The following is a 19,982-nucleotide window of genomic DNA, read 5'->3' on the forward strand; positions in this document are numbered from 1 at the left end:
AGTGATTTATTAACAGCTTATGTAACATCTGACATTCGGTACAAAAATGAAAACACCCTGCAGATCTTTTCAGAGATGAATGGAGTCCAGTTTAGTTTGTTTGCTTTGTGGTATGTTAGCAAATGCAGATGTTTAAAAAGCATACTGAACTCAGACCTTAGTTAACTCTATGTATGATTTTCTAGTCAACAGTGACTTGCTGTAATAAAACTTAAAGTTGGCACCTTGCTTCTGCTTCCTAGACCTAGTGAGAAAACTGAGCAAAAAGGGAAAATTAGGTAGTTCTTTCCATGTAAGAAAGTAGCCTTGGTGAATTATCTATTTATCAGAATGCTCTTTGAGAACACACCTTTCTCTAGTGAATAGTCTGCATTTTTGCAGATGTGCATTCCCATCTTTAAAAATGTGCTGGTGCCTGCTGAATGAATACTACTGATTAATACTTCATTCACATTAAAAAGTAAATCTTAGTATAGCATAAGAGGAACTTGAAAAGCAAAAAGCATAATTATTAGTGGAAACTTTTCTCCTAAAATTGCTTCATATTCTTTTTTTCTTCCAGAATTAGTTGTTTGTACTAGACTCCACTTATGTTGCAGTGCATAATTTCTCACTAGTTGTTTTAATCTTTCCTCAGAGGAAGGCAAAGAAGAAATCTTGAAAGTTACTTTTGAAGAACTGAGACAAGCTGTAGCTTTGTATGCTGCAGCCATGAGGAAGATGGGAGTTAAAGTAGGAGACAGAGTTGTGGGTGAGTAACTTCTTTTAAAGGACAAGAGGTGAAACTTTCTTGAAATATCCAAGTGAGTAGTCAAAGTTATAGAAACATGAATATGAAATACTATTTCACAGAAACATTCTAAAGAAAAGGCTCTTCTGTTGCTATATTTACATTTGTATGAAATAGACTTCTAGAGGGAAGGAGCCTGGATTAGCCTGCAAGCTCTCCAGCACTGGAGGGGGAAGGAAAATACCTCATTCATAGCTTCACTAAGGTCTGCTTCATAAGTGATGGAGACTTTGCATCTAGCTGAGCCTTGACTCACAAGGCCTGGCAGATTCACATTGGAGCAGTCTTGGAAATTAAGGTCCCAGGCTGGTTGTTCTGGTGCCAGCTGGCAAGTACTGACCCTACAGCTCCAGGTAATGTGGTGCTCTGTGAATTGCAGTTCTTAGGGAACGGACTTGTACTACCATCTGCCACCAGTGCTTTTGGGAGTAATGTCTTCCAGAATGGTGGTAGTGAGCAGTAACTGTTGAAGTCATACCGATGCAGAACTTAGTGGTTAGAACCCTGTGATCCTGTCATAACTCACAAAAATTTCTAGAGTAGTATTTCCTGTCATAAGACTGTCATGTGGATTTTTCTATATAAACAGGTTTTTTGTCTTGTGAAAAGCTTTTACAGTATACAGTCCAGGCATAGAAAGAAGTTGCTGGCCTTGGTCCATTTATTTCTAAATTGCTGGTTTTGATCTTCCAGCTGAGCTGCTTCCGTACTTATGTGCTCTGTAACGTACTCTTTAGCTTGGTCATTGTGGTGCAAGTCAAAACTGCAATATCCTTGAAGCTCCTTGACTCCTTCCTGGTGGTTCTACTGATGTGTGTATCCATCTTACTACTGGAATGACATGTTCTCTGAGCAATACTTGGCCATTATCCTAAGTATGTGTAAATTCTTATGATGCAAACCCAAAGTGATGAAACTATTTGGCTTGTTTTTGCATGTTACAAACCAGAACTTGAACCCATGCCTTCAGAGACAGAAGGGTATGCATTACTATTTTTATTAAACCCACAAATATGATCTGGGTTGTAAAATATACTCAAGAGTTCATATTTCATGCACAGGGTATGAGTATTCTATAGAACTGGTAACTGAACATTTAATTGACACAGCTGGTGGCTTGTTTTTTGCATAGAATTAGAGCTAAATCCTTAATTGGGTATGAACCATCCAGCAAAGTCAGGAAGGTTTGTCTGAATAAAGGTTAAAAAGTTAAGATGTTCTAATCTTGCCTCCATTTTCAGTCCTAACACTGTCACACTGATACCTGACAACTTGTTAAGCAGCAACAGCCTTTGCCTAAAACCAAACTAATGAACAGGAAAACTTAGAGCCTACAAAGTCTGAGTATTTAGAACTTCGTGTAATGTTTCTTATTACCTGTCTTCTGTGCACATCAAATGGTAAAAGTGGGTTGTGTGTATTTTAAAAAGTTGCTCCAAAGATATTGGCAAAACAATGTCTAATTATGCATATAACTGAACACTTGGACATCATGAAACCAATCAAAGTCAGGTTTTTGACCCCTTTTAATGCTTTCTGTAAACGTTGTTTGTCATTGTGAAACACACTGAATGCACTCTTTTGACTTTTGCAATGGAATTTCTCCTGATGTGTACAAAACAAATTGAAATGCTCTGTTTTGTAGACTGCTTGTGAGGATTTCATACACTATTCTTTATTGCTTTATAAGCAAGTAAAAAAGTTGTAACAGGGCTCAAATCGGTTCTTCCATGTGTATTGCTGGTTATGCTAAACTGAAGGATTAGATGTCATGCGTAAGTGGCAAAAGGGCTGTTCTGTACCAGTTTCAGATCCCAAAATATGATGCAATGTGGTGTGGGAAAGTGATGGACAACACAGAAGAGTAATTACTGGATATGTTTTCCTAATTTGTGTGAATGAAAACAGTGTGTGTAAACACACTATGCTGAGGGAGGACTGTAGCTGTAAACTTGTGAGTAGCAACAGCTGTAGCTTTGGTGTGTTCCTGTGAGTACCTCTTTGCTGCTGCCCTAATTCTCAGGTTAAAGTCCATTTTTCAGACTTTGCATATTGGTGCCTGATGCTAAATGTGAGGGTTTTAATCTCTGAGAAGAAAATATTGCTCACTAGGGTAATGATGTAATGCTGATGCTTAAGTATGACCAGGTGCAGTCATGTTTAATGGGAACACTCATTCTGAATTAAAAGCAAAGAATTTTATCTACAGGAGATTGTTTAGTGTTTTATGGTGCGAATTAAAGTCCTGTTCGCAACCTGATAACACTGCTTAACTCCTCTAATCAAAACAACTTAGAAATACGATGTTTGGGAAAAGAACACAAAATATGATGCTGGTTTGTGCTTGTCTCATGAGCAGTTCTTACTAAGGTATACTATGCAGGGGAAATGTGCCCTGTAGCTGGGGAAAAGGTGCTATTGAAATCTAGTTGTAGTCAGTGGTGCTAATAATGCTATTATAAATTTCAGTAACGGTCCCTCTTAATTAATGACAGTATTTTGCTTAGTACAATTGGAGGCTGGCTGACTCCTGAATCTTGTTTGTTTTAGAGCTGGCTCACCTCTTTTTTTAAATAAAAAAACATAGTTGATAATTTAAAACAAATAAGATTGTATAAATAAAATAGTATGCTTTAAATACTACCCGTCTTTATTTATACAGGTGTTTTATATGCTTGCAGAAGGTAGCAATTCCAAGTTTCTCTTGAAGATTCATCCTTAATGTCAGGGCTTCCTTCCACAGAAAGGGTAGGGTTTTAACTGTGCACTTTGCCCTGTTCTTGGGAGAGAAAAAAAATGTGTTGACTCCAGTGGGAAGCCTGGAAGAAGGATTTTTATGATTTCTAAGAGGAGGCACAAATTGCAGTCTCTGGCTATCTGGTGGTGTTAGTGTTATTTAAAAAAAAATAAATGGCAAAACAAATGAAAAAGGAAACAAATCGATTGAAAACATAATGAAAAAAACTGTCTCTGAAGTTAAGCTCTCATCATTTGAGTAAGCTGCAGCTCTCTTTTCCCTTGGCCTCTTTGTGCATTTTCTGAGCAAAAGTTTCCTGTCTGGCAGTTCCGAAGCAGATACTTTCTGCCCAGCTGCGGTAGGTATGGAGTATCTGTGCTGGGGCCCTTGGCCATTTCAATTGCTTAAACATGTATTTACGAGCAGTTATAGCTTATTTGTGGAATCAAGCTTGCATTGTGCTTGGAGTCCTTACAAAGCCCTTTACTTTTTATAGCAGAAAAGATTAATGAATCTAGGCAACGTCTTTGTTTCCTTAAAAATCATGGTATGTTTTTTGGGCTCAGATAGAGCTTTTTAAATTATCCAGAGTCTTCATGTGCTTTTTTCTTATAGGCAATTTCTCACATACTTTTTTTTACCTCTCTGCCCTCTTACCCTGGCTGGTGAGACTCTTTGCCTTGTAATCTTGTCAGATGAACCTGTATCAGTTCTCATCAGTTGAGCTGTTGAACATTTCCCCCTCCTTCCCTTCCCTTGTGCCCCCCAGCCCTAGACTTCTGGCTCTGACAGATTGCTTTGCCTTGTATCTAAGCAGCCCATATCCAAGGAGAACTTCCCTGTGAAAGACATCAATGGGATTTTTAACAGCAGTCCAGCTATTTAGAGAGAGAGATATATATTTAAATTGTGTCTCAACTTCTTTCATATGTTTCTCTCCTATGCCAGAGGATATTGGCAGCTCTTGGAAGAGCTGAAATGTGGCATCACAGTCAGAGGTTGAGGCTGCAGGCTGTTCTCCAAATCCCAAATTGAAATGGGGGAGAGATGTTAAGTGTTGGGTGGGGAAGTTTGAGTCATACACCCACTTGTGGTACCAAAGATCAGGCTCTCCAAAGCTTGCCAAAAATATACTGGGACCTGATTTGTTCCAAAATTTATAGCACATGGCAGAAGGGAAGGTGCTGCTTCATGTGGTTTATTGCAGTAATACAGGGCATGGTTTTACTGCTTCTGAAAAATCAGCTTTTAAATAGAAGGGAGATTTTCATTAATTTTATCATAGTTGGCTAGCACTTAGTCAGGCTGCCAGGTTCTGATGCCCTTTGTCTTTTTCTCTTGAAATCACTTAAAATCTTGAGCTGTTAGAACTATACACAAGACTATTAACATTGTTTTCTTCTTGTGAATTTCCTCTTCATGCTTTACTGCTTCTAAGACAAGACTACTTTAACTTTTCATTATACTTAACATATCCCCTACTTTGTTCAATACAATTTATGGTTGCGTCATGACAGTAATAGTATGTTAAAGTTTGGAGGTGGGTGAGTGTGGGTGGACAAGCAGCAATGTCAGCACTTTTTCAGCTTGATTTCATCCTAGTGTTCCCTTTCCATCACTAAGGAGATAGCACTTAATAGTAAACATAATGGAAGCAGATATGCAGTGAAACACATATCTTCTAAAGATATCTTGCAATACTGTCAATGATGCTTGAACAGTTGGAAAAAATAGGTAGGATACTTGATGCAAGCTACACAAATCCACATATGAAGTACTTGTGGTCTGCCACTGGCCACCTGCTTGGCAAATAACAATGACAGCAGCGGGAATAAAATAAAACAGGGAGTATCTGTGTTTTTCATCTCTGGATAGGTTGCTTCTATTATATCCCTATAGCCAGCTTTGTTCTACTGCAAGTCAGCAGTTAAAAACAAACTGATCTTCCCCATGTGTTCGCACAAAAAAATCCTCAACAAAACATCAATGAATTGCATTGTTTAAAGCTGGTATTTTATCTATAGTAACTGTATTAACCCTAGTTGCTTACGTGGGTTTTAAAGCTAGCTTTGTAAGAAGATTACCATGTTACTAATAGTCTCAGGCCACAGTAACATTAGGCAGGATGACCACTTCAGAGTCCTACAGGAGTATGAAATGATATATTAACATCAAAAAGAGAAATTGTCCAGCTTTGAGTTGTCTTTTCTGTTTGGGAGCTGGTGTAGATCAATAGTGTAAGCCAGTGAGAGGATATTTCAGTTGCAGCTCCCTACTTTCCTTCCTCTTGATGCATTCTTTCAAGGCTTGAACTAAATATTTTGTGCAGGGTCCAAGTTTGTGGGGTATCTTTTTTTGTTCAGGTGGGTACGAATGTTTTGATGCCTCTGTTTCCAAGTACACATTTATTCTACTTTATGAAGCCATTAGATGCAGGGAATGTGTTCTCAGCACTCTTGAGAAATGAGGCTTTAGGCAGAGTTTCTAGCATGATGATACCAGAAATCTTTGGACTATAGTTTTCACCTATTCTGTTGGTAAAGTACTGTAGTGTAAATGAGCAAATCTAAATTTAATCTCAGTGTATGCTAGATTAAGTAAATAGCAGCTGACAGCAAATGCTGTCTTGAGCAGATCAGGCTCTGTAAGTGCCTCAAAAAAAAAAAATAATCCATACAATGTTTTTAAGATGTCACTTGTCCTGCTTAGAGATTTATCACAGGTTGTATGTCAAAGTGAAGTTTTTATTTCTTTGTCCTTATGGAGATTTTATACATAGATATGAGTCAGGAGGAGTGCTGCTAGGACCCTTGGCATGTCATACTCTGAATTCCTAGTTGCTGGGTTCCCAGCTCCTGTGTTTTGAGCCCACTGTTCAGTTGCTTTCTAGCTAACCCAAAGAGGGTATTAAGATCCTTCTCTTTCTAGTAACAGAAGGTAGTTTCCACCTTCCTTACCAGCTTCACAAAAGGGGTAAGTTAAGATAGAGAAGTACCTTCTGTAGGCTATACCCATTTTGACAAATGCTGGTTTTGATCCTTAGCTGAAATATTGCATCAAGGAACATGGAGACTTTAGTTAAATATGTGAACAAACATATGGTGGATATTTAAAGCAGCTCTACTATTATTCTTCTGTGGTACAGGGCTTCTGTACATAGGTCTGTGACCCTTGATGTGAATCCAGCTAAAAAAGTTGGATTTTTCATCCTCTTTGTCAGCAGCACTTTTGCTCACCGAGTTTTAGACACTTATGACCTCTGTCAGCCTACTGAATGCTTCGAGGAATCAGCTGGTATCTCAAGGGGCACAGTCAAATGCAGGGGGTTTTACATACATGGCAGTTGCTGTAATTGGTTTGCAGAATCTCTGATGTGAGAAAAAGGATTTTTATTTCTGAGAATCCATTTTTTTTATCTGAAAGACTGTCAGAAGAAGTAGTTTTTTATCATCTAGAGTTGGGAGCTGTTAAAAAGCAACATGAGTTCTTCCATTGCTGTGTTTGGAGGATCTCTTTCCAGAACAGAACCATATTTTTATTTATTATACCTGGTATTGGGGATTATGACAAATACATGAAAATCCCAGTGAGCAGGCTGCCTGCCTGCATTGGTTGGGTAAAGATACAGAAATGCTGAGTAAGTTGCCTTGCATGTTTCATACCTTTTGGCAGTTTTGGCTGATATCCTCAAACATCACCTCAAAGCCAACTGACAAATGCAAGTAATGATTTAATTGCCTGGCTCACAATAATAAGCAGACACTTGTGTTCTTGCCTTGAGGGCTTTTGGTAGGAGTGGTGAAAAGGAGAATTTATAATAGAGCTGATACTTGTAAGCTGTGGCAAGGTAATAACCGCTTCAAAGCACAAAGAGACATCTTTCAGTTTTCATGGCACTCTGGTCCCCGATAATCCCATTCAAGAAATGCTCAGTGGGAATATTTGGCATCAATTAAAAAAAACTGCTTCCATCACACAAAATGATATTTTAGCCTGTTCTGGTTCATATATTTCAAATTATTGTTCAGGGAGGAAGACTTCTCTTAAAGGAAAAATGATGACAATTTTAGGATACTGTACTTTCTATCATAAACTTTGACCGTAAGGGAAAAATAGCAAAATAACCAATGCCTTGATGGGTTTGAGGTTTTGTTGTGCTTCGTGTACTTAACAACTTCACTGAACAAAACACCACAAACTGTAGGCAGTTCTAGGGAGTAACTTATATCTTAACATGGTATTAGGTTTTTATTCACAGTTGTGTTTTTTTTAGAGATTGTTAGGCTTAAATCATAATGCTGTTCTCAAAGTTGATACTTCCAAAAGCACAGTGGTTTACAGATTAAGTGAAGTCATCAGTTTAAGGAACTGATTTCGCTAGTTATTGAACTGTGAAGAAAAAGCTCAGTTTAAATTAAGACTTACTTTGTCAACTTTGTAAAAAGTAGACTTTAAAAGGATAGATTTTCTTCAAGATGTGTAGACAAACTGGTGAAAATCAAGCTTGGTACCCTCCTACTTGATAAAGTTAAGGTAACAGAAAATGCTACTAATATCTGTGATCTTAGTTCCTGGCCTGAAAACTACATCCATAAAAATCTTTCTTTGAAAAGTGCCTGGCACTATTAAGTCTTTGTCTGGTAGATACTTGGGGAGCACCTGCAACTTGTCCTGCATTCCAAGATCTGTCAGTGCTCACCGCTATTGTTAAACGGGTTGGAAGGCATTTCTAATGCTATTTAAGTTTGCTTTCAAACACTGAATTGTAATTAGATGTCCAAGTACTGCAGTTAGGCCTGTCATGTGCCTTTTTTAAAGTACTTGGCCAACTTTTTGGTTGCTTAAGAAGGACGATCTGAAACTCCAGATCATCGATGTACTCTAGTGGAGTCTGTGAATTTCCGTTGCATGTTTTCATTTGTGTGCTGCATTCTGATCAGTTGAGAGTCAGTCTTGGCCACCCAGCACCTTTTGGAGAGTTGCTCAAATCAAGCCCACTGAAAAGCTAAATTTCTTGACACTAATTTCTTCTGTATGCCTTGATAAATTGAATTAAACCTTGAAATGTTGCTGCAAGCTAATGAGATAAACCTGAAGAGCTGTATTTGTGTGGGAGTGTTGCAGGGCTTGTCCCACTGTATTAGTCCATTATTGGCTGAGACACTGGTTTTGCTTGTTTGTGTTTAAGATTATGGCAGTGTCTAGTAGACAATGTTTAGTTTTGTGATGCTGAATCTCTGCTTTTGAAGTGAGTATTTATAATCTTTCCTTGCAGGTAGTTGTTCCTTCTCTAATGGCTGTTTCTACAGACCTGCTCTATTACCTTGCGTGGTGCTGTTTTAGTCTCTATGTACCCTATTCAATCCACAAATTTACTCACAGTTCTTTTCAGCTTGCTGCCTTCTTATCCTGAGTGTCTCATAAGCAGAAATATTTGTGAACTGGGAATAACCTTGTAGATATAAGAACTGATACAACTATTTTTATAAACTGAATTATTTCAAATTCCACGTGTAACTGATTTGACTTTGAAAGAGGACATTGTGCTTGTGTAGAAAACTTTAAAGGATGCTTCAGTCAAGGATTTCTCAGGTTGTTATCTGTTTAAACTTTTTATCATCCACATTATATTTACTGTAAGATTTGATATTTTTTTATTTTTCTTCCACCTCTAACCATTCAAATTCTGCTATAGGTTACTTACCAAACAGCATTCATGCGGTGGAAGCAATGCTGGCTGCTGCAAGTATTGGTGCTATCTGGAGTTCAACATCACCAGACTTTGGCATTAACGTGAGTAGCCTTGTTGCATGTTCCAGAAAAGCTATCATTTGTTTCAGACAAATGTGAAGGGTGATAAATTTAAGTGGTGGATAGATTCTGTTCACTTTAGTCTTACTGCCACCTCCTGGCACAATCAAGTACACCAGATGGTGGGTTCTTCTAGCTACCACAAACTGAATGTAAACCCATGCTTTCAGTTGTCAGTTCATCAGTATAGCAACTTAAGTATCATTAGCTAGCTCCCTGTTGGGATATTTTCAGGTGGAATCCATAGTCTTGATGAGCTTTTATTATATTAAATGTGCAAATGAGCAGCAGTGCAACAGAATTGTCTGGGGCTTGGCCTTTTCTTCCCATATCTTTCTGTGTGTTGTTTAGCCACACTCTAGTTTCTTTGCCTAAGTCCCTTCCTCTGCCACCTCTGTGGGTAAACTGAGCAACACCCCAGTTGGTTTTTTCCAGAAGGCTTTGTTTGCCAGCAAGTCAGGAATTTCAGGCTAATATCACTAACCTGTTTAACTCCTTTTTAATGTAGGAATAAATGCTGTGTGTAAAATATGGTAAAAACTATTGTAATATCCAAAGAGATGTTACAATGTGCCCTGGAAGCCCTGGGAATATATTCTGCTTTCTTTGGGAAATCTTTAGCATGTGTCATAAGTAGCAACAGATACAAATGACTTCTAAAATGGAGTGTTGAGCCTTTCTTCTTTCTCAAAGTTAGCATGAAAGCATTTGGAGAATGTACTGTTTGTGCATTGCAGAACACAGAAAATACCAAAGATTTAGGTAGTATACACCCTCAATCTCAGTATTTAATCCCAGTAGCTGGTTAAATGTAGGGAACTGTCATCTCAGGATTAGCGCTAGAGGGCAGCAGCATTCCACTTTTTTATACTTGGTGTATCATTAGGAAAAAATGATTAAAAAAATCATTACAGCGTGTAATGATCAATCTGTTCTACAAATATTTTCTGCTTGCTCAGAAAATGACAGTATGGAGTATTTTCTTTGCAGTGTGATTTGATCTCTCATCTGGGGGAAGATTGTTCATTTTGCTTGTGTTACAGAGTACTGGTGTTTTCTGTCCATGCTGATGTGCTGTTATTTTCAGTGCCCAGCTTTGTTTAGTTTTTGTGATAGTTTTTTATAATGAAATTTAGCCTTGGAGCAGCAGTGCTCTTGATATCATTTATTCTCCTTTAGCTTGGCAACATGTGTTGGCATGAATTCAAACCCTAAAATCTTGAGGGAGGTCAGCAGAGGTCCCCAGGGATGTTGGCTTCCACCCTAAGGAAAAGATATTCCTCCTTCTGTGCAGTTGCGTTAGTCCTGTTAACATAAATGAAGATTTTCTTTGTTTGTGTTTTGGGAAATAGTGGAGCGTTTTCAACACTTCAAATCCAATTGTGTATACATGTTTTGTGAAGCTTAGAAATGTCACTTCTCAGAACGGCCTACACACTGCGGGCTCTGAATGCCATACATCCAAAGACTTCACAAGCGTTCAGGAAGTCTGCTGTCAGAGAACCAGTGAGCTCCCTCCCACGCAGAATGCCACTCTTGGCAGCTTTTGCTTAATTTCTCTAGGCCCTGTTATCCATTTACTTAATAGGAAAGTGGTTCTTTGCAGCCTGTGCATAAGAAATTGTTGGATGTGTAAATTTAAAAAGAGGCTTTGCTCTGAAAACTGTGTGAGAAGCCTTTGGGGAGCTCTAGCAAAGTCAGCGCGGCTCCATTCATGGGGTCCTGCACAATTTTTAGTACAGGATTTGAGGCTCATCAAATGGAACAGGCCATATCTCTTATACCTGAGCTTTTTATGAAAGCAATTCCTTGCTGTGCCATCTGGTTGGATTAAAGTTCCAGTGTAGCAATTACATGTTCCATCTGTTTGTATTCCCTTTGTATCACACCAGGCTGCCCTGTGGGATTTGATCCTGCCAGTGCTAATGAATCCAACTGGGTGTGTTAGCAGGATTAGTAAAACCCTGAGAATTGTAGTCATCTCTGTTTCTGATTCACACTTCTGATCAGATTTGATTCTTCTGTTCGGGTGCCCTTAGTTCCCTCATTGGTCTTAATTTTTAAACATCAGGCAGCGTGGATATGGGGTATGTATGCTCTGTGCTCAGCATGAATGTGTATACATACACACGCTGTGTGTAATTTGGCTGCTTGGTCTGTTCTTTGAAAATGGTACAAAGAAATAGGTATGATAACACAACCTAAGAGTAGGAAATTTTATTTCATGCTGCCTTAGAGTACCTTAAACATCCACTTCTGAGTTTGTTAGCTAATGCATTAGGGGCTTCTTGAAAACCTCTTCTGCCACTGAAACGGATTCTAGTGATCTTTGGGTCATAGGAGAGAAAGCTGTTAAGTGACATATTCAGTGGAGACAGCTGCATGTTTATATTTAGTCATATCCCTGTACCTTACCTGTGGTGCTCAGTGAACTTTCCTGAAAAAAATAACATGGAGAAGCTGTCAGGACAGGACCTCTGTATTTTTGCCATTGGTTTTCTTGTAGCCCTGACCTGCGGAGCTTGGAAAGGAGGAATTTAATAAAGATTAGTTGATTGTGATGTTTTTGCATCAGTCTTTTGATGTGGTAATAACTTGTCTCTTGTTGCAAAGTAGAGAACAAAGCAGAAGACAGAAGAGTAAAGAATGCTGGGTAGAATAAGCACATGACTGAAGCCTGACTTTTTGCAACAAGACTTAGGAGATTTTTCTTGAACAGCTAGCTGACAATTTTGTAGTATTGAGTAATCTTGTTCTTAATGTTTCAAGTAATGTGGCTAGAGAGGGATGAACATTACTGTGTGCTGAGAGCTTTTGCTAAAAGGATTTGCTTCTGGCTGTTGAATACAAAAAGATCCATTTTTTGGTAAGCTGCTGCATGTGTGTACCTGAGGGAAAAAAAAAAAAAACAAAACAGAAGAAATGCCAGAAGGGTTTTTCTTTCAAGTGTGATAATAGCTGTGGTAAATTCCTGAAAACAGTGTAAGCTGGAGAACACCTCAAAACGTAGCATTTGAATGTGTCCTACCCCAGAGGCTCTAAAAGAGCTGTGGTAGCCTTTTGTCAGTGGTATATATGTGTGTTTTTAAATATCTAGTTGTTCCAATAAAAATCAGTGGTACAGTTCCCTTTGTTAATTGTAGCAGAACAAAGCTGTGACTTCATGTGAAGTGCCACCTTGCCATATGATAAATGCATCTTCCAGAACACCAGTGTTTTCCAGTTTTGCCCCCATGCAGACTACCAGACCACTGGTACATTGTCAAAGCAGCACTGGGGGGAGTTTACAGGGGCATATAGAGCACTTGCTGGCAGATGCAGACAGGAGTCGTGTGGCCCTTCAGGTAAATGGAGTGCCTAACGCCTGCTCACATCAGTTATGTGCTTATCCTCTTTAGATGAGTTCGTAAGTCTGATTATCAAGGTGAATTTTTAACTGCTCGGACAGCTTTGTGAACTTGATCCCTCAGTGAACAATGTTCTGTGATCCGTGGTGATCTTCTCTTTGTTATTGGGTTGATATATTTGGGGGTCATGAAATAGGTTGTTACAAACCCATCGTGCTTTGAAGATCTTGGGTGAGTAAAAGACAAGCAGGCAACTTTTTAACAATTTTCCTGCTAATTCCTGTCCTTATTCCTTGCTTGAATTGAGACTTGCCTTTAGCATTCAGTTGGTTTTCCTACTGTAGCAATTAATTTCATTTTTTTAACTTGCCTTTCTCTTTGTCCCTAGGGTGTGCTGGACAGATTTTCCCAAATTCAGCCTAAGCTCATCTTCTCTGTTGAAGCTGTTATATACAATGGCAAAGAACATAACCACTTGGAAAAGCTGCTTAGTGTGGTAAAAGGTATTTCACTGCATGCCATCTAGTTGTATTTATGCTGTAGTTCTGTGAGCACTTAAAGCCTGCACTGCCACTAAAAGTGACACTTCTGACTGCTTGTCACTGTCCTTCCTCCTTTACAGTACCTCTGTGGCCACTTAGAATTGCAGAACTGATTTGAGTAAAAACTAACCAGTCTTTTATGTAATTTTAACAGTCTTTTTTAGCTTAGCTTAAATATATCCTCATGAATTAGTTGGCAGTATAAGTGGGGGAAAAGGGACTGATGATATTAGGTTTTTTTAAGCCCAAGTGAAGTGCTGCTGAAGACAAATTAAGGGGTATTACAGCACTAAAGCTTGCAGATTTACACATGTATTTTTAAAAAGCTGGCAATATTGAGGAAATTGTATCTTAGGTAACAATTTAGTCTTCTTGGGGTTCTTAACATTTAAAACTATATCCAATACTTGGTGCCTCAGAATTATTTCTCTTAGTGCTTTACACTGTATGATTCAATCAGACAGAAGAGACCTTGGGTTTATGTAACAATGTAAGAAATATTTTTCTTCTTTCTTCTAGGGCTTCCAGATATAAAAAAAGTGGTGGTGATTCCATATGTCTCATCAAAAGAAACCATAGATATTTCTAAGATCCCAAACAGGTAATGGGAGCTTCTGAGCTGTGTCTGTCGTAACTAGGGATGAGATGGATACTGATAACTATTGAAACTGCCTGACCTTTTAAACTTGCAAAAGCTAGGATTTAGCCAAATTTCCTAATGTGAGTCCAACTTCATACTGAAAACAGAAGTAGAAGCAAAACGTCTGCAGCAACATACAAAAACCACTGTTGATATTAATGGTTCTCAAATGAAGGCAAAATTCAATGGTATATAGCAGGGAGAAGAAAGTGGCTTCCAGAAATGAACAATTAACAACTTAAGTGACATTTTAAGAGAAAATTTGTTTTGCTTATTTACTGGTCTGGATTGTGGATGTTAGATACCATTTGGAAATGGTTGAGTTCCAGACTTTGTGTTGAGGGTCAGATTGTTCCAGTCTGCTTTGAGCTGTTAAGGTTGGCAGCTCATCATAGGTGTGGATTTTTCATCTTGATTTTTGTTGTTACATCTCAATATTATACTAATGCTTTATTTTAAAACCGAAAAAGGAGACGAACCAACTAGCAATTCAAACAGAGTAAAAGACTAGGAATAAAAATTATGTATATATAGTTTGAGTATGTAGTTTATTGTAAAAGAACTATTAGTTACAGAGGTAATCTTATATATGGGCTGGGGTAATGCTTTCAAAAAAAAAAAGTGAAATATTCTTTTATTCTCCTCTTATGCAGTGTCTTTTTAGAAGACTTCCTTGCTACTGGGAAAGGAGACCAGGCCCCCCAGCTGGAGTTTGAGCAGCTGCCTTTCAGTCATCCTCTCTTTATCATGTATTCGTCAGGCACAACAGGGGCACCGAAATGCATGGTTCATTCGGCAGGGGTATGTCTTCCCTCCTGGAGCTGCACTATCTATATTTAACTACCCGGGTTACATTTTTCCTTTAACAGTATCATATGATAAAGTACTTTAAGGAAGAACTGATTGCTCACAGTTTTGCAGTAACTTGCAATTAAACTTTCTTTTTGTAAGTGACTGTTTGAAAGCAAATATGGATTAATAAGAATATAAAATAATTTGGTTGGGAGACTGGTTTGGAGACCTCTTGAGGATTTCAGCTGTTTCCTGGGAACTGGGTGTCTGTCACAAAAGCACTAGTAGAACTGGCCCAACTGGTTCTTATAGAAGAAAGGCCAAAGCACTTGAATTGGGTGCTTGGAACTGATTTTTGGCCACTGTCAAGTTGAGGCTCATAGGGAGCTTGCAGTTATTATCTAGAATTTTTTTTACCTTAAACTTTACTCCCTACATTTATCAATTCAGAGCATGTCATCCTCATTGATCCTTTTTTAAGGAAGGAAGCCAGGCGGTTAGCATCTCTTCGGGTGTAGGTTTTGCTTTGTTTGGAAGTTTTGCTTTAGGCAATGTCTTGTTGTGACTAAAGATATATACAATGTTACTGCTAAAATCATTTCTGCTCACATGCTTTCCACTTACTATTCATGTTCTAAAAGTTGTTCTAATCAGTTTATTAAAGGTCAGGAAGAGACTCCAGCAGCCACAGCGTTTAACTCTGCTGTTAGTATAGTCCTTAATAAAAGGCAGGGCTTTTTCACCTTAAGGCAGGCAGGACGTGTTGCCTAGTGCATTTGTACCAACTTGTATAAATTGAACTGCTCAACTATTAGCCAAACTCCGTTGTTTCTGCTATTTGCTCTGAAAGTCAGGATGAGCGTCTTGTGAGACTGGATGTAGAGTTGTCTAGGTAGCCTGAGGGCAGGATCACTCTGCTATGCCCATAGTGTGTACATTCTCTCCTCTCTGATGGCCAGGACTGGAGGATTTGCCTATAAGACAAACCCCATGCTGCCTGTAAACACTCTGCTTTGGGTGTTATCAATAGGAGATCGTACCAGGCAGCATGTGACATAAAATGGTCTTTTTGGGACACAAATCTTATGTTTGTGAAGAAGAAAGAAGGAGGTGTATTTTGAAGTTTGACAGCTATTTTGAAGCTGTGCTGGCTTTAGACTGGTTGCAAAGATGGATTAGCAAAACCAGGACAGGCGTTTTGTTCAGCAATGTGTGATAAACAGTAGGGAGATGAAAAACACAGTTGTAGATCATGCAGCAGGACTCTTTGCAAAGTTCTTTCTCTTCCCATGTTATCTGTATGGCTGCTTAGCTTGCCCTTAATCTCATGCCTCTGCTCTCCATCAGGATCATCTCTTCAGTTCATACAGAGTTACCTTGGAGTTTAGGCACAGACCAAACTGGGGGACAGAATGTGATGGTTTGTTGAATAGATATGTTATTTACAGGGATTCTGTGTTCCCGCTGCGCAGTTCTGTAGTTCCTGTGTTGCGGGGTGACTTTTTTTCCAAAGTTCTGGTGCCAACATGTCTGGCCTAAAATCAAATTGAGGCTTTCTTGGTGTGCATGCTTTGTGTGTCTCGGTTCGAATAGGGCTTACAATAAAACCCATGCAAAGAAATTCTTAAATGTCCTCTGCACACTTGATTGGGTTCCTCTGTTTTCTCTTGGCTTAATCTTGTTTCCACTGTAATTAATAGGATTTTCACTGATTTCAACAAAAGCAGAATTAGCCTGTGGTCTTTGTCTCACTTCTCCAGCCTCAGATTAACTGAAGTTTGGTTTTGATAGTTAAAAGTGCAAGAAGAGATGATATTTCAGTAAAGACGCTTCAATTATTTTATTTGCAGTGCAGTTCAATGCTGTTTTTTTATAGTACTGATCTTACAGATGCTAATAGGCAGCTTATTTCAGATTCACAACTCTCTTTAATTCTGCAGTATGTTTCTGTTCTGTTTTCTCTGCACATTCTCTTTTCTTGACACAGGAAAATAACACATGTAAGTAATGAAAATGAAGTCAAGTCATAGTTGATGATTTTAAAAAGTAGTACCTCAGAGGGAGTAAGATTTTTCTGGTCTTGGAGGCAAAACTGTATCGTATTGAACAATTGGGTATGCCACAGAAAGACATTTGGAGGGTTATTGAAAAACATTAGCAAGCAATTGTTATTCTGAAGTTCTAAAAATGCTGGTTCTGCTTCTTACCCTATTCATACAGGCACCTTTTCAGTTGTTCCATATTCCCATCCAAGGAGAGAATTTTTGGGGGGTAAAATTATAATCAGTTCATTTTTACCTATTGTAAAGACTCAGTAAGACCCGGGTTTAAGTAGCTGTGCTGCTACAGGGCTCTTGTGTTAACTGTAGGCAAATTGCTGCGAGGATTTTCCATGCTCAGACCGAGTGCTGTGTAGGGACCACTGCTGGTTTGAGACCAGAGCCAGCAGCCCTGAGGAGCTGCTCTCTCTCAGCTGTGTAACTGCTTAGCACCTCTCCCTTGGGTGCCCATGGTGTGGCTCAGGAGCAGCAGTGCCTGCTGGGTTTTTGACACTCCAGATGCTCAGCACTTCATCAGCTGTATGTTAAGCCCAATGAAGACAAGCAGACCAGTAAGTTTTTAGCAGCTGCCGGGCCTGTGTCATGAAATACTAAATCCTTAAGATTTGTTTTGGGGGTCATAGAAGTCCTATAAATAAACTTGAGAGGGCATCTTGGGCCATTAGCTCTTTAGAAGAGCTAGAGCTATGCCTTCTACCACAATACCTTTGTTTCCAGACTGAGAGTTACCAGTTTTTTGCAGGGGAATAGTTCATAGCCTCTACCCAAAGTCATTGCCAAAAGAACCCTCCCTTTTTTTTCCAAAACTGTAGAATAGCAACAACTAAACGGAGAAAAAAGAAAGCTAATGTTTATTTAAATTGAATTTGACTTCTAATTTCACTACTTTGGCTCTTTCAGATTGTTCTGCAGAGGCAATGTGCTTACTTCTATAAATGGAATAGTTATGTTAACACCTGCAATTCTTTTGGCAGCCTTAACAGTTAAGTTTGCCACAGTATTTCTAAATCCTGAGGCTTTTTTAAAAATTTAAATGTAGACAATGGTAGCTGTAGCTAGGTGGCAGCATTGTGACAGTTTAGTGTATCCAAATGTGAGCAGGTGAATTCAGACTTGCTTCTTTTGAGTTGCAAAGAGAAAATAAGATTTACTCCTTTATTTTTATTTAATGTTTTCTGCCTCCTCTCCCGAAGCATGTGCCAGTTTTATGACTCTCCTTTTTCATTTAAAATGTTTATCTGTAATCTATTTTCTTTCAGCATAAATCTTGTTTCATGCTTATGAGGCTCTTAATAGTTCCACTATAACTCCTTGTATAAATGCAAAACCCATCTTTATTTTAAAATCAACCATACTAATTTGTCACTGCAGTGAAGTGACTTAGTGAAGTAGTTTGTAGATTTATTTATTCTAACAAGTTATGCTTTAATGATGATCAGAAAAGTACTTCAATGGCATTTCCACCAAAAGAAAAAAGGAAGTAATATATTTAACTATGTTATTGTTAATATTAATGCTTTGAGCAGTGAGATTTTTCACATTGCTAGTCACTTCAGTGTTTACAAGAGATGTGTGTAGTTAGGTCTTTTGTCTCCTAGATGTTACTAGATAAGATAGTTTGGATAATAGTGTTTATGTATAAACTGCAGCAGTTTTATAGCAGCCCTAGGCCCTTCGTTCTTCCCGGTTGCCTGGATATACTGAAAATGAAACTCTGTCAAAGGGCTTATTTTGGAAAGTCTGACTGGTAAAAGCATGCTGTTAAAATTATAGCCTGCATAGAGTACTCTGCAACTCTGATGGCTGGGCAGAGTTGGAAATGAAGGAAGTTATTTATTCCGTGGATTACAAATGATGTGCAGTGGGAATTGCTGAGGTTTAATGAGGGAGGCTGAAAAGTTGTGTGAGAAAATGGAGAATGCAATTGCTGCTGCTGCAGATAGGCCCTGGGATTTACTTCAGCTGTGGTTAAAAGGAAATACTTGTCTGTAATCCTGGAGTACATCCTGCAAAGGATTGACAACATTAGGCTTTTTTGAAGTCTTAATGTGCTGTCAGAGTTTTCTTTTCGCTTATGTGAACTTACTTTTTTTTCTTTCACTATGTCTTTTTTTTCAGGGTACACTAATACAGCATCTGAAAGAACACATTCTTCATGGCAACATGACCAGCAATGACATTATTATGTACTATACAACGGCAAGTGTGGCTTATTAAGGCATTTTTAAAAACTTCATTTTTCTTATAAAGATAGGAGGGCTTTTCCTACAAGTACATTTTTGTGTATTTTTAATTCTTGTTCTGCAAGGGATTGAACTACTGAAATGAGTTTTAAAAAAACCAGGTGGAATAACAAAATGCAAGAGGGACCTTTCTGATGAAAGGTCAAAGCCATGTTAAATGTTTCTGATCTAATTAGTGAGGAAAATGGATTGATTTTTACGGCCTCTTAAGTTTATTGATCTAAGTGCCTCATCAATATGACCTGCAAAACAGGCTCCACCTTCCTGCATCATGCAAGGATGGACCATATTGAAGATGAGAATTTCTGTTATGTCTCTTTGTTTTGGTGAGGAGGAAAGAATCTGTACAACTTTAAGTTTAGTAAAAGAAAGGGAATAAAACTGATCTATGTAGGAGTTCAGTTATGTGGTGGCTTTTTTCTAATGTTGTGGTAATCTATTTTTAGATAATAACATCGGAAAACTATTCTAGTAAACTTCTATTACTCTAATGGTTTGAGAAGGCTAACGTTTTCCTTATGAGTTCCTTTTGAACTTTAACACTACTAATCAGTTTGTAATATCTCCATGGAGGAGTTGTTATAACTACTGTGTCCCAAGGGTGTCCTGTCTCTTAACTCATGCTTTAAAGGTTTGTGTATAGGGAGGTATGGAATCCCTGTCTCATTGGGTATTTGTAAGGATAAGTTAGACGGATGTTCATTAGAAACATGTAACTGAGTCAGTCTTGGGACAGGTGAGAGGATACAGTGCTCCGGCCTTATTTTCTGATTTCTAAATAATACAATTAGGTGCAATCAGTAGAGATGGGCATAAACTTAGGTGCTGGTTTAACAGTTTCTTAAAGCAGGAAAACTGCAGGCAAGGAGAGTGGAGAGGAAGATGGCACCTCTTGTATGAGGGCAGGGAGCGTGCTTTGGTCCAGATGATTCTTCCAAAATCTACACTTGTCCATCATTTTCTAGTTGCTTGTAGCTCCTCTACCATAATATGACAGCAAGAAACACTCCTGATCCTGTG

General features: G+C 38.5%; 1 protein-coding gene across 1 annotated transcript in view; it reads left to right on the plus strand.

Moving 5' to 3' along the window:
* Positions 1–19,982, plus strand: part of AACS (acetoacetyl-CoA synthetase) — a 43,498-nt gene that overhangs the window by 10,494 nt on the left and 13,022 nt on the right. Inside the window, exons 4-9 of the mRNA XM_063351257.1 lie at positions 638–751; positions 9,223–9,320; positions 13,074–13,188; positions 13,747–13,828; positions 14,521–14,668; positions 18,838–18,918. Of these exons, the coding sequence (XP_063207327.1) occupies positions 638–751; positions 9,223–9,320; positions 13,074–13,188; positions 13,747–13,828; positions 14,521–14,668; positions 18,838–18,918 (638 nt within the window). The remainder of the gene's footprint in view (positions 1–637; positions 752–9,222; positions 9,321–13,073; positions 13,189–13,746; positions 13,829–14,520; positions 14,669–18,837; positions 18,919–19,982) is intronic.

The sequence above is a fragment of the Chroicocephalus ridibundus genome, chromosome 13 (assembly GCF_963924245.1).
Source record: "Chroicocephalus ridibundus chromosome 13, bChrRid1.1, whole genome shotgun sequence".
NCBI lineage: Eukaryota > Metazoa > Chordata > Aves > Charadriiformes > Laridae > Chroicocephalus > Chroicocephalus ridibundus.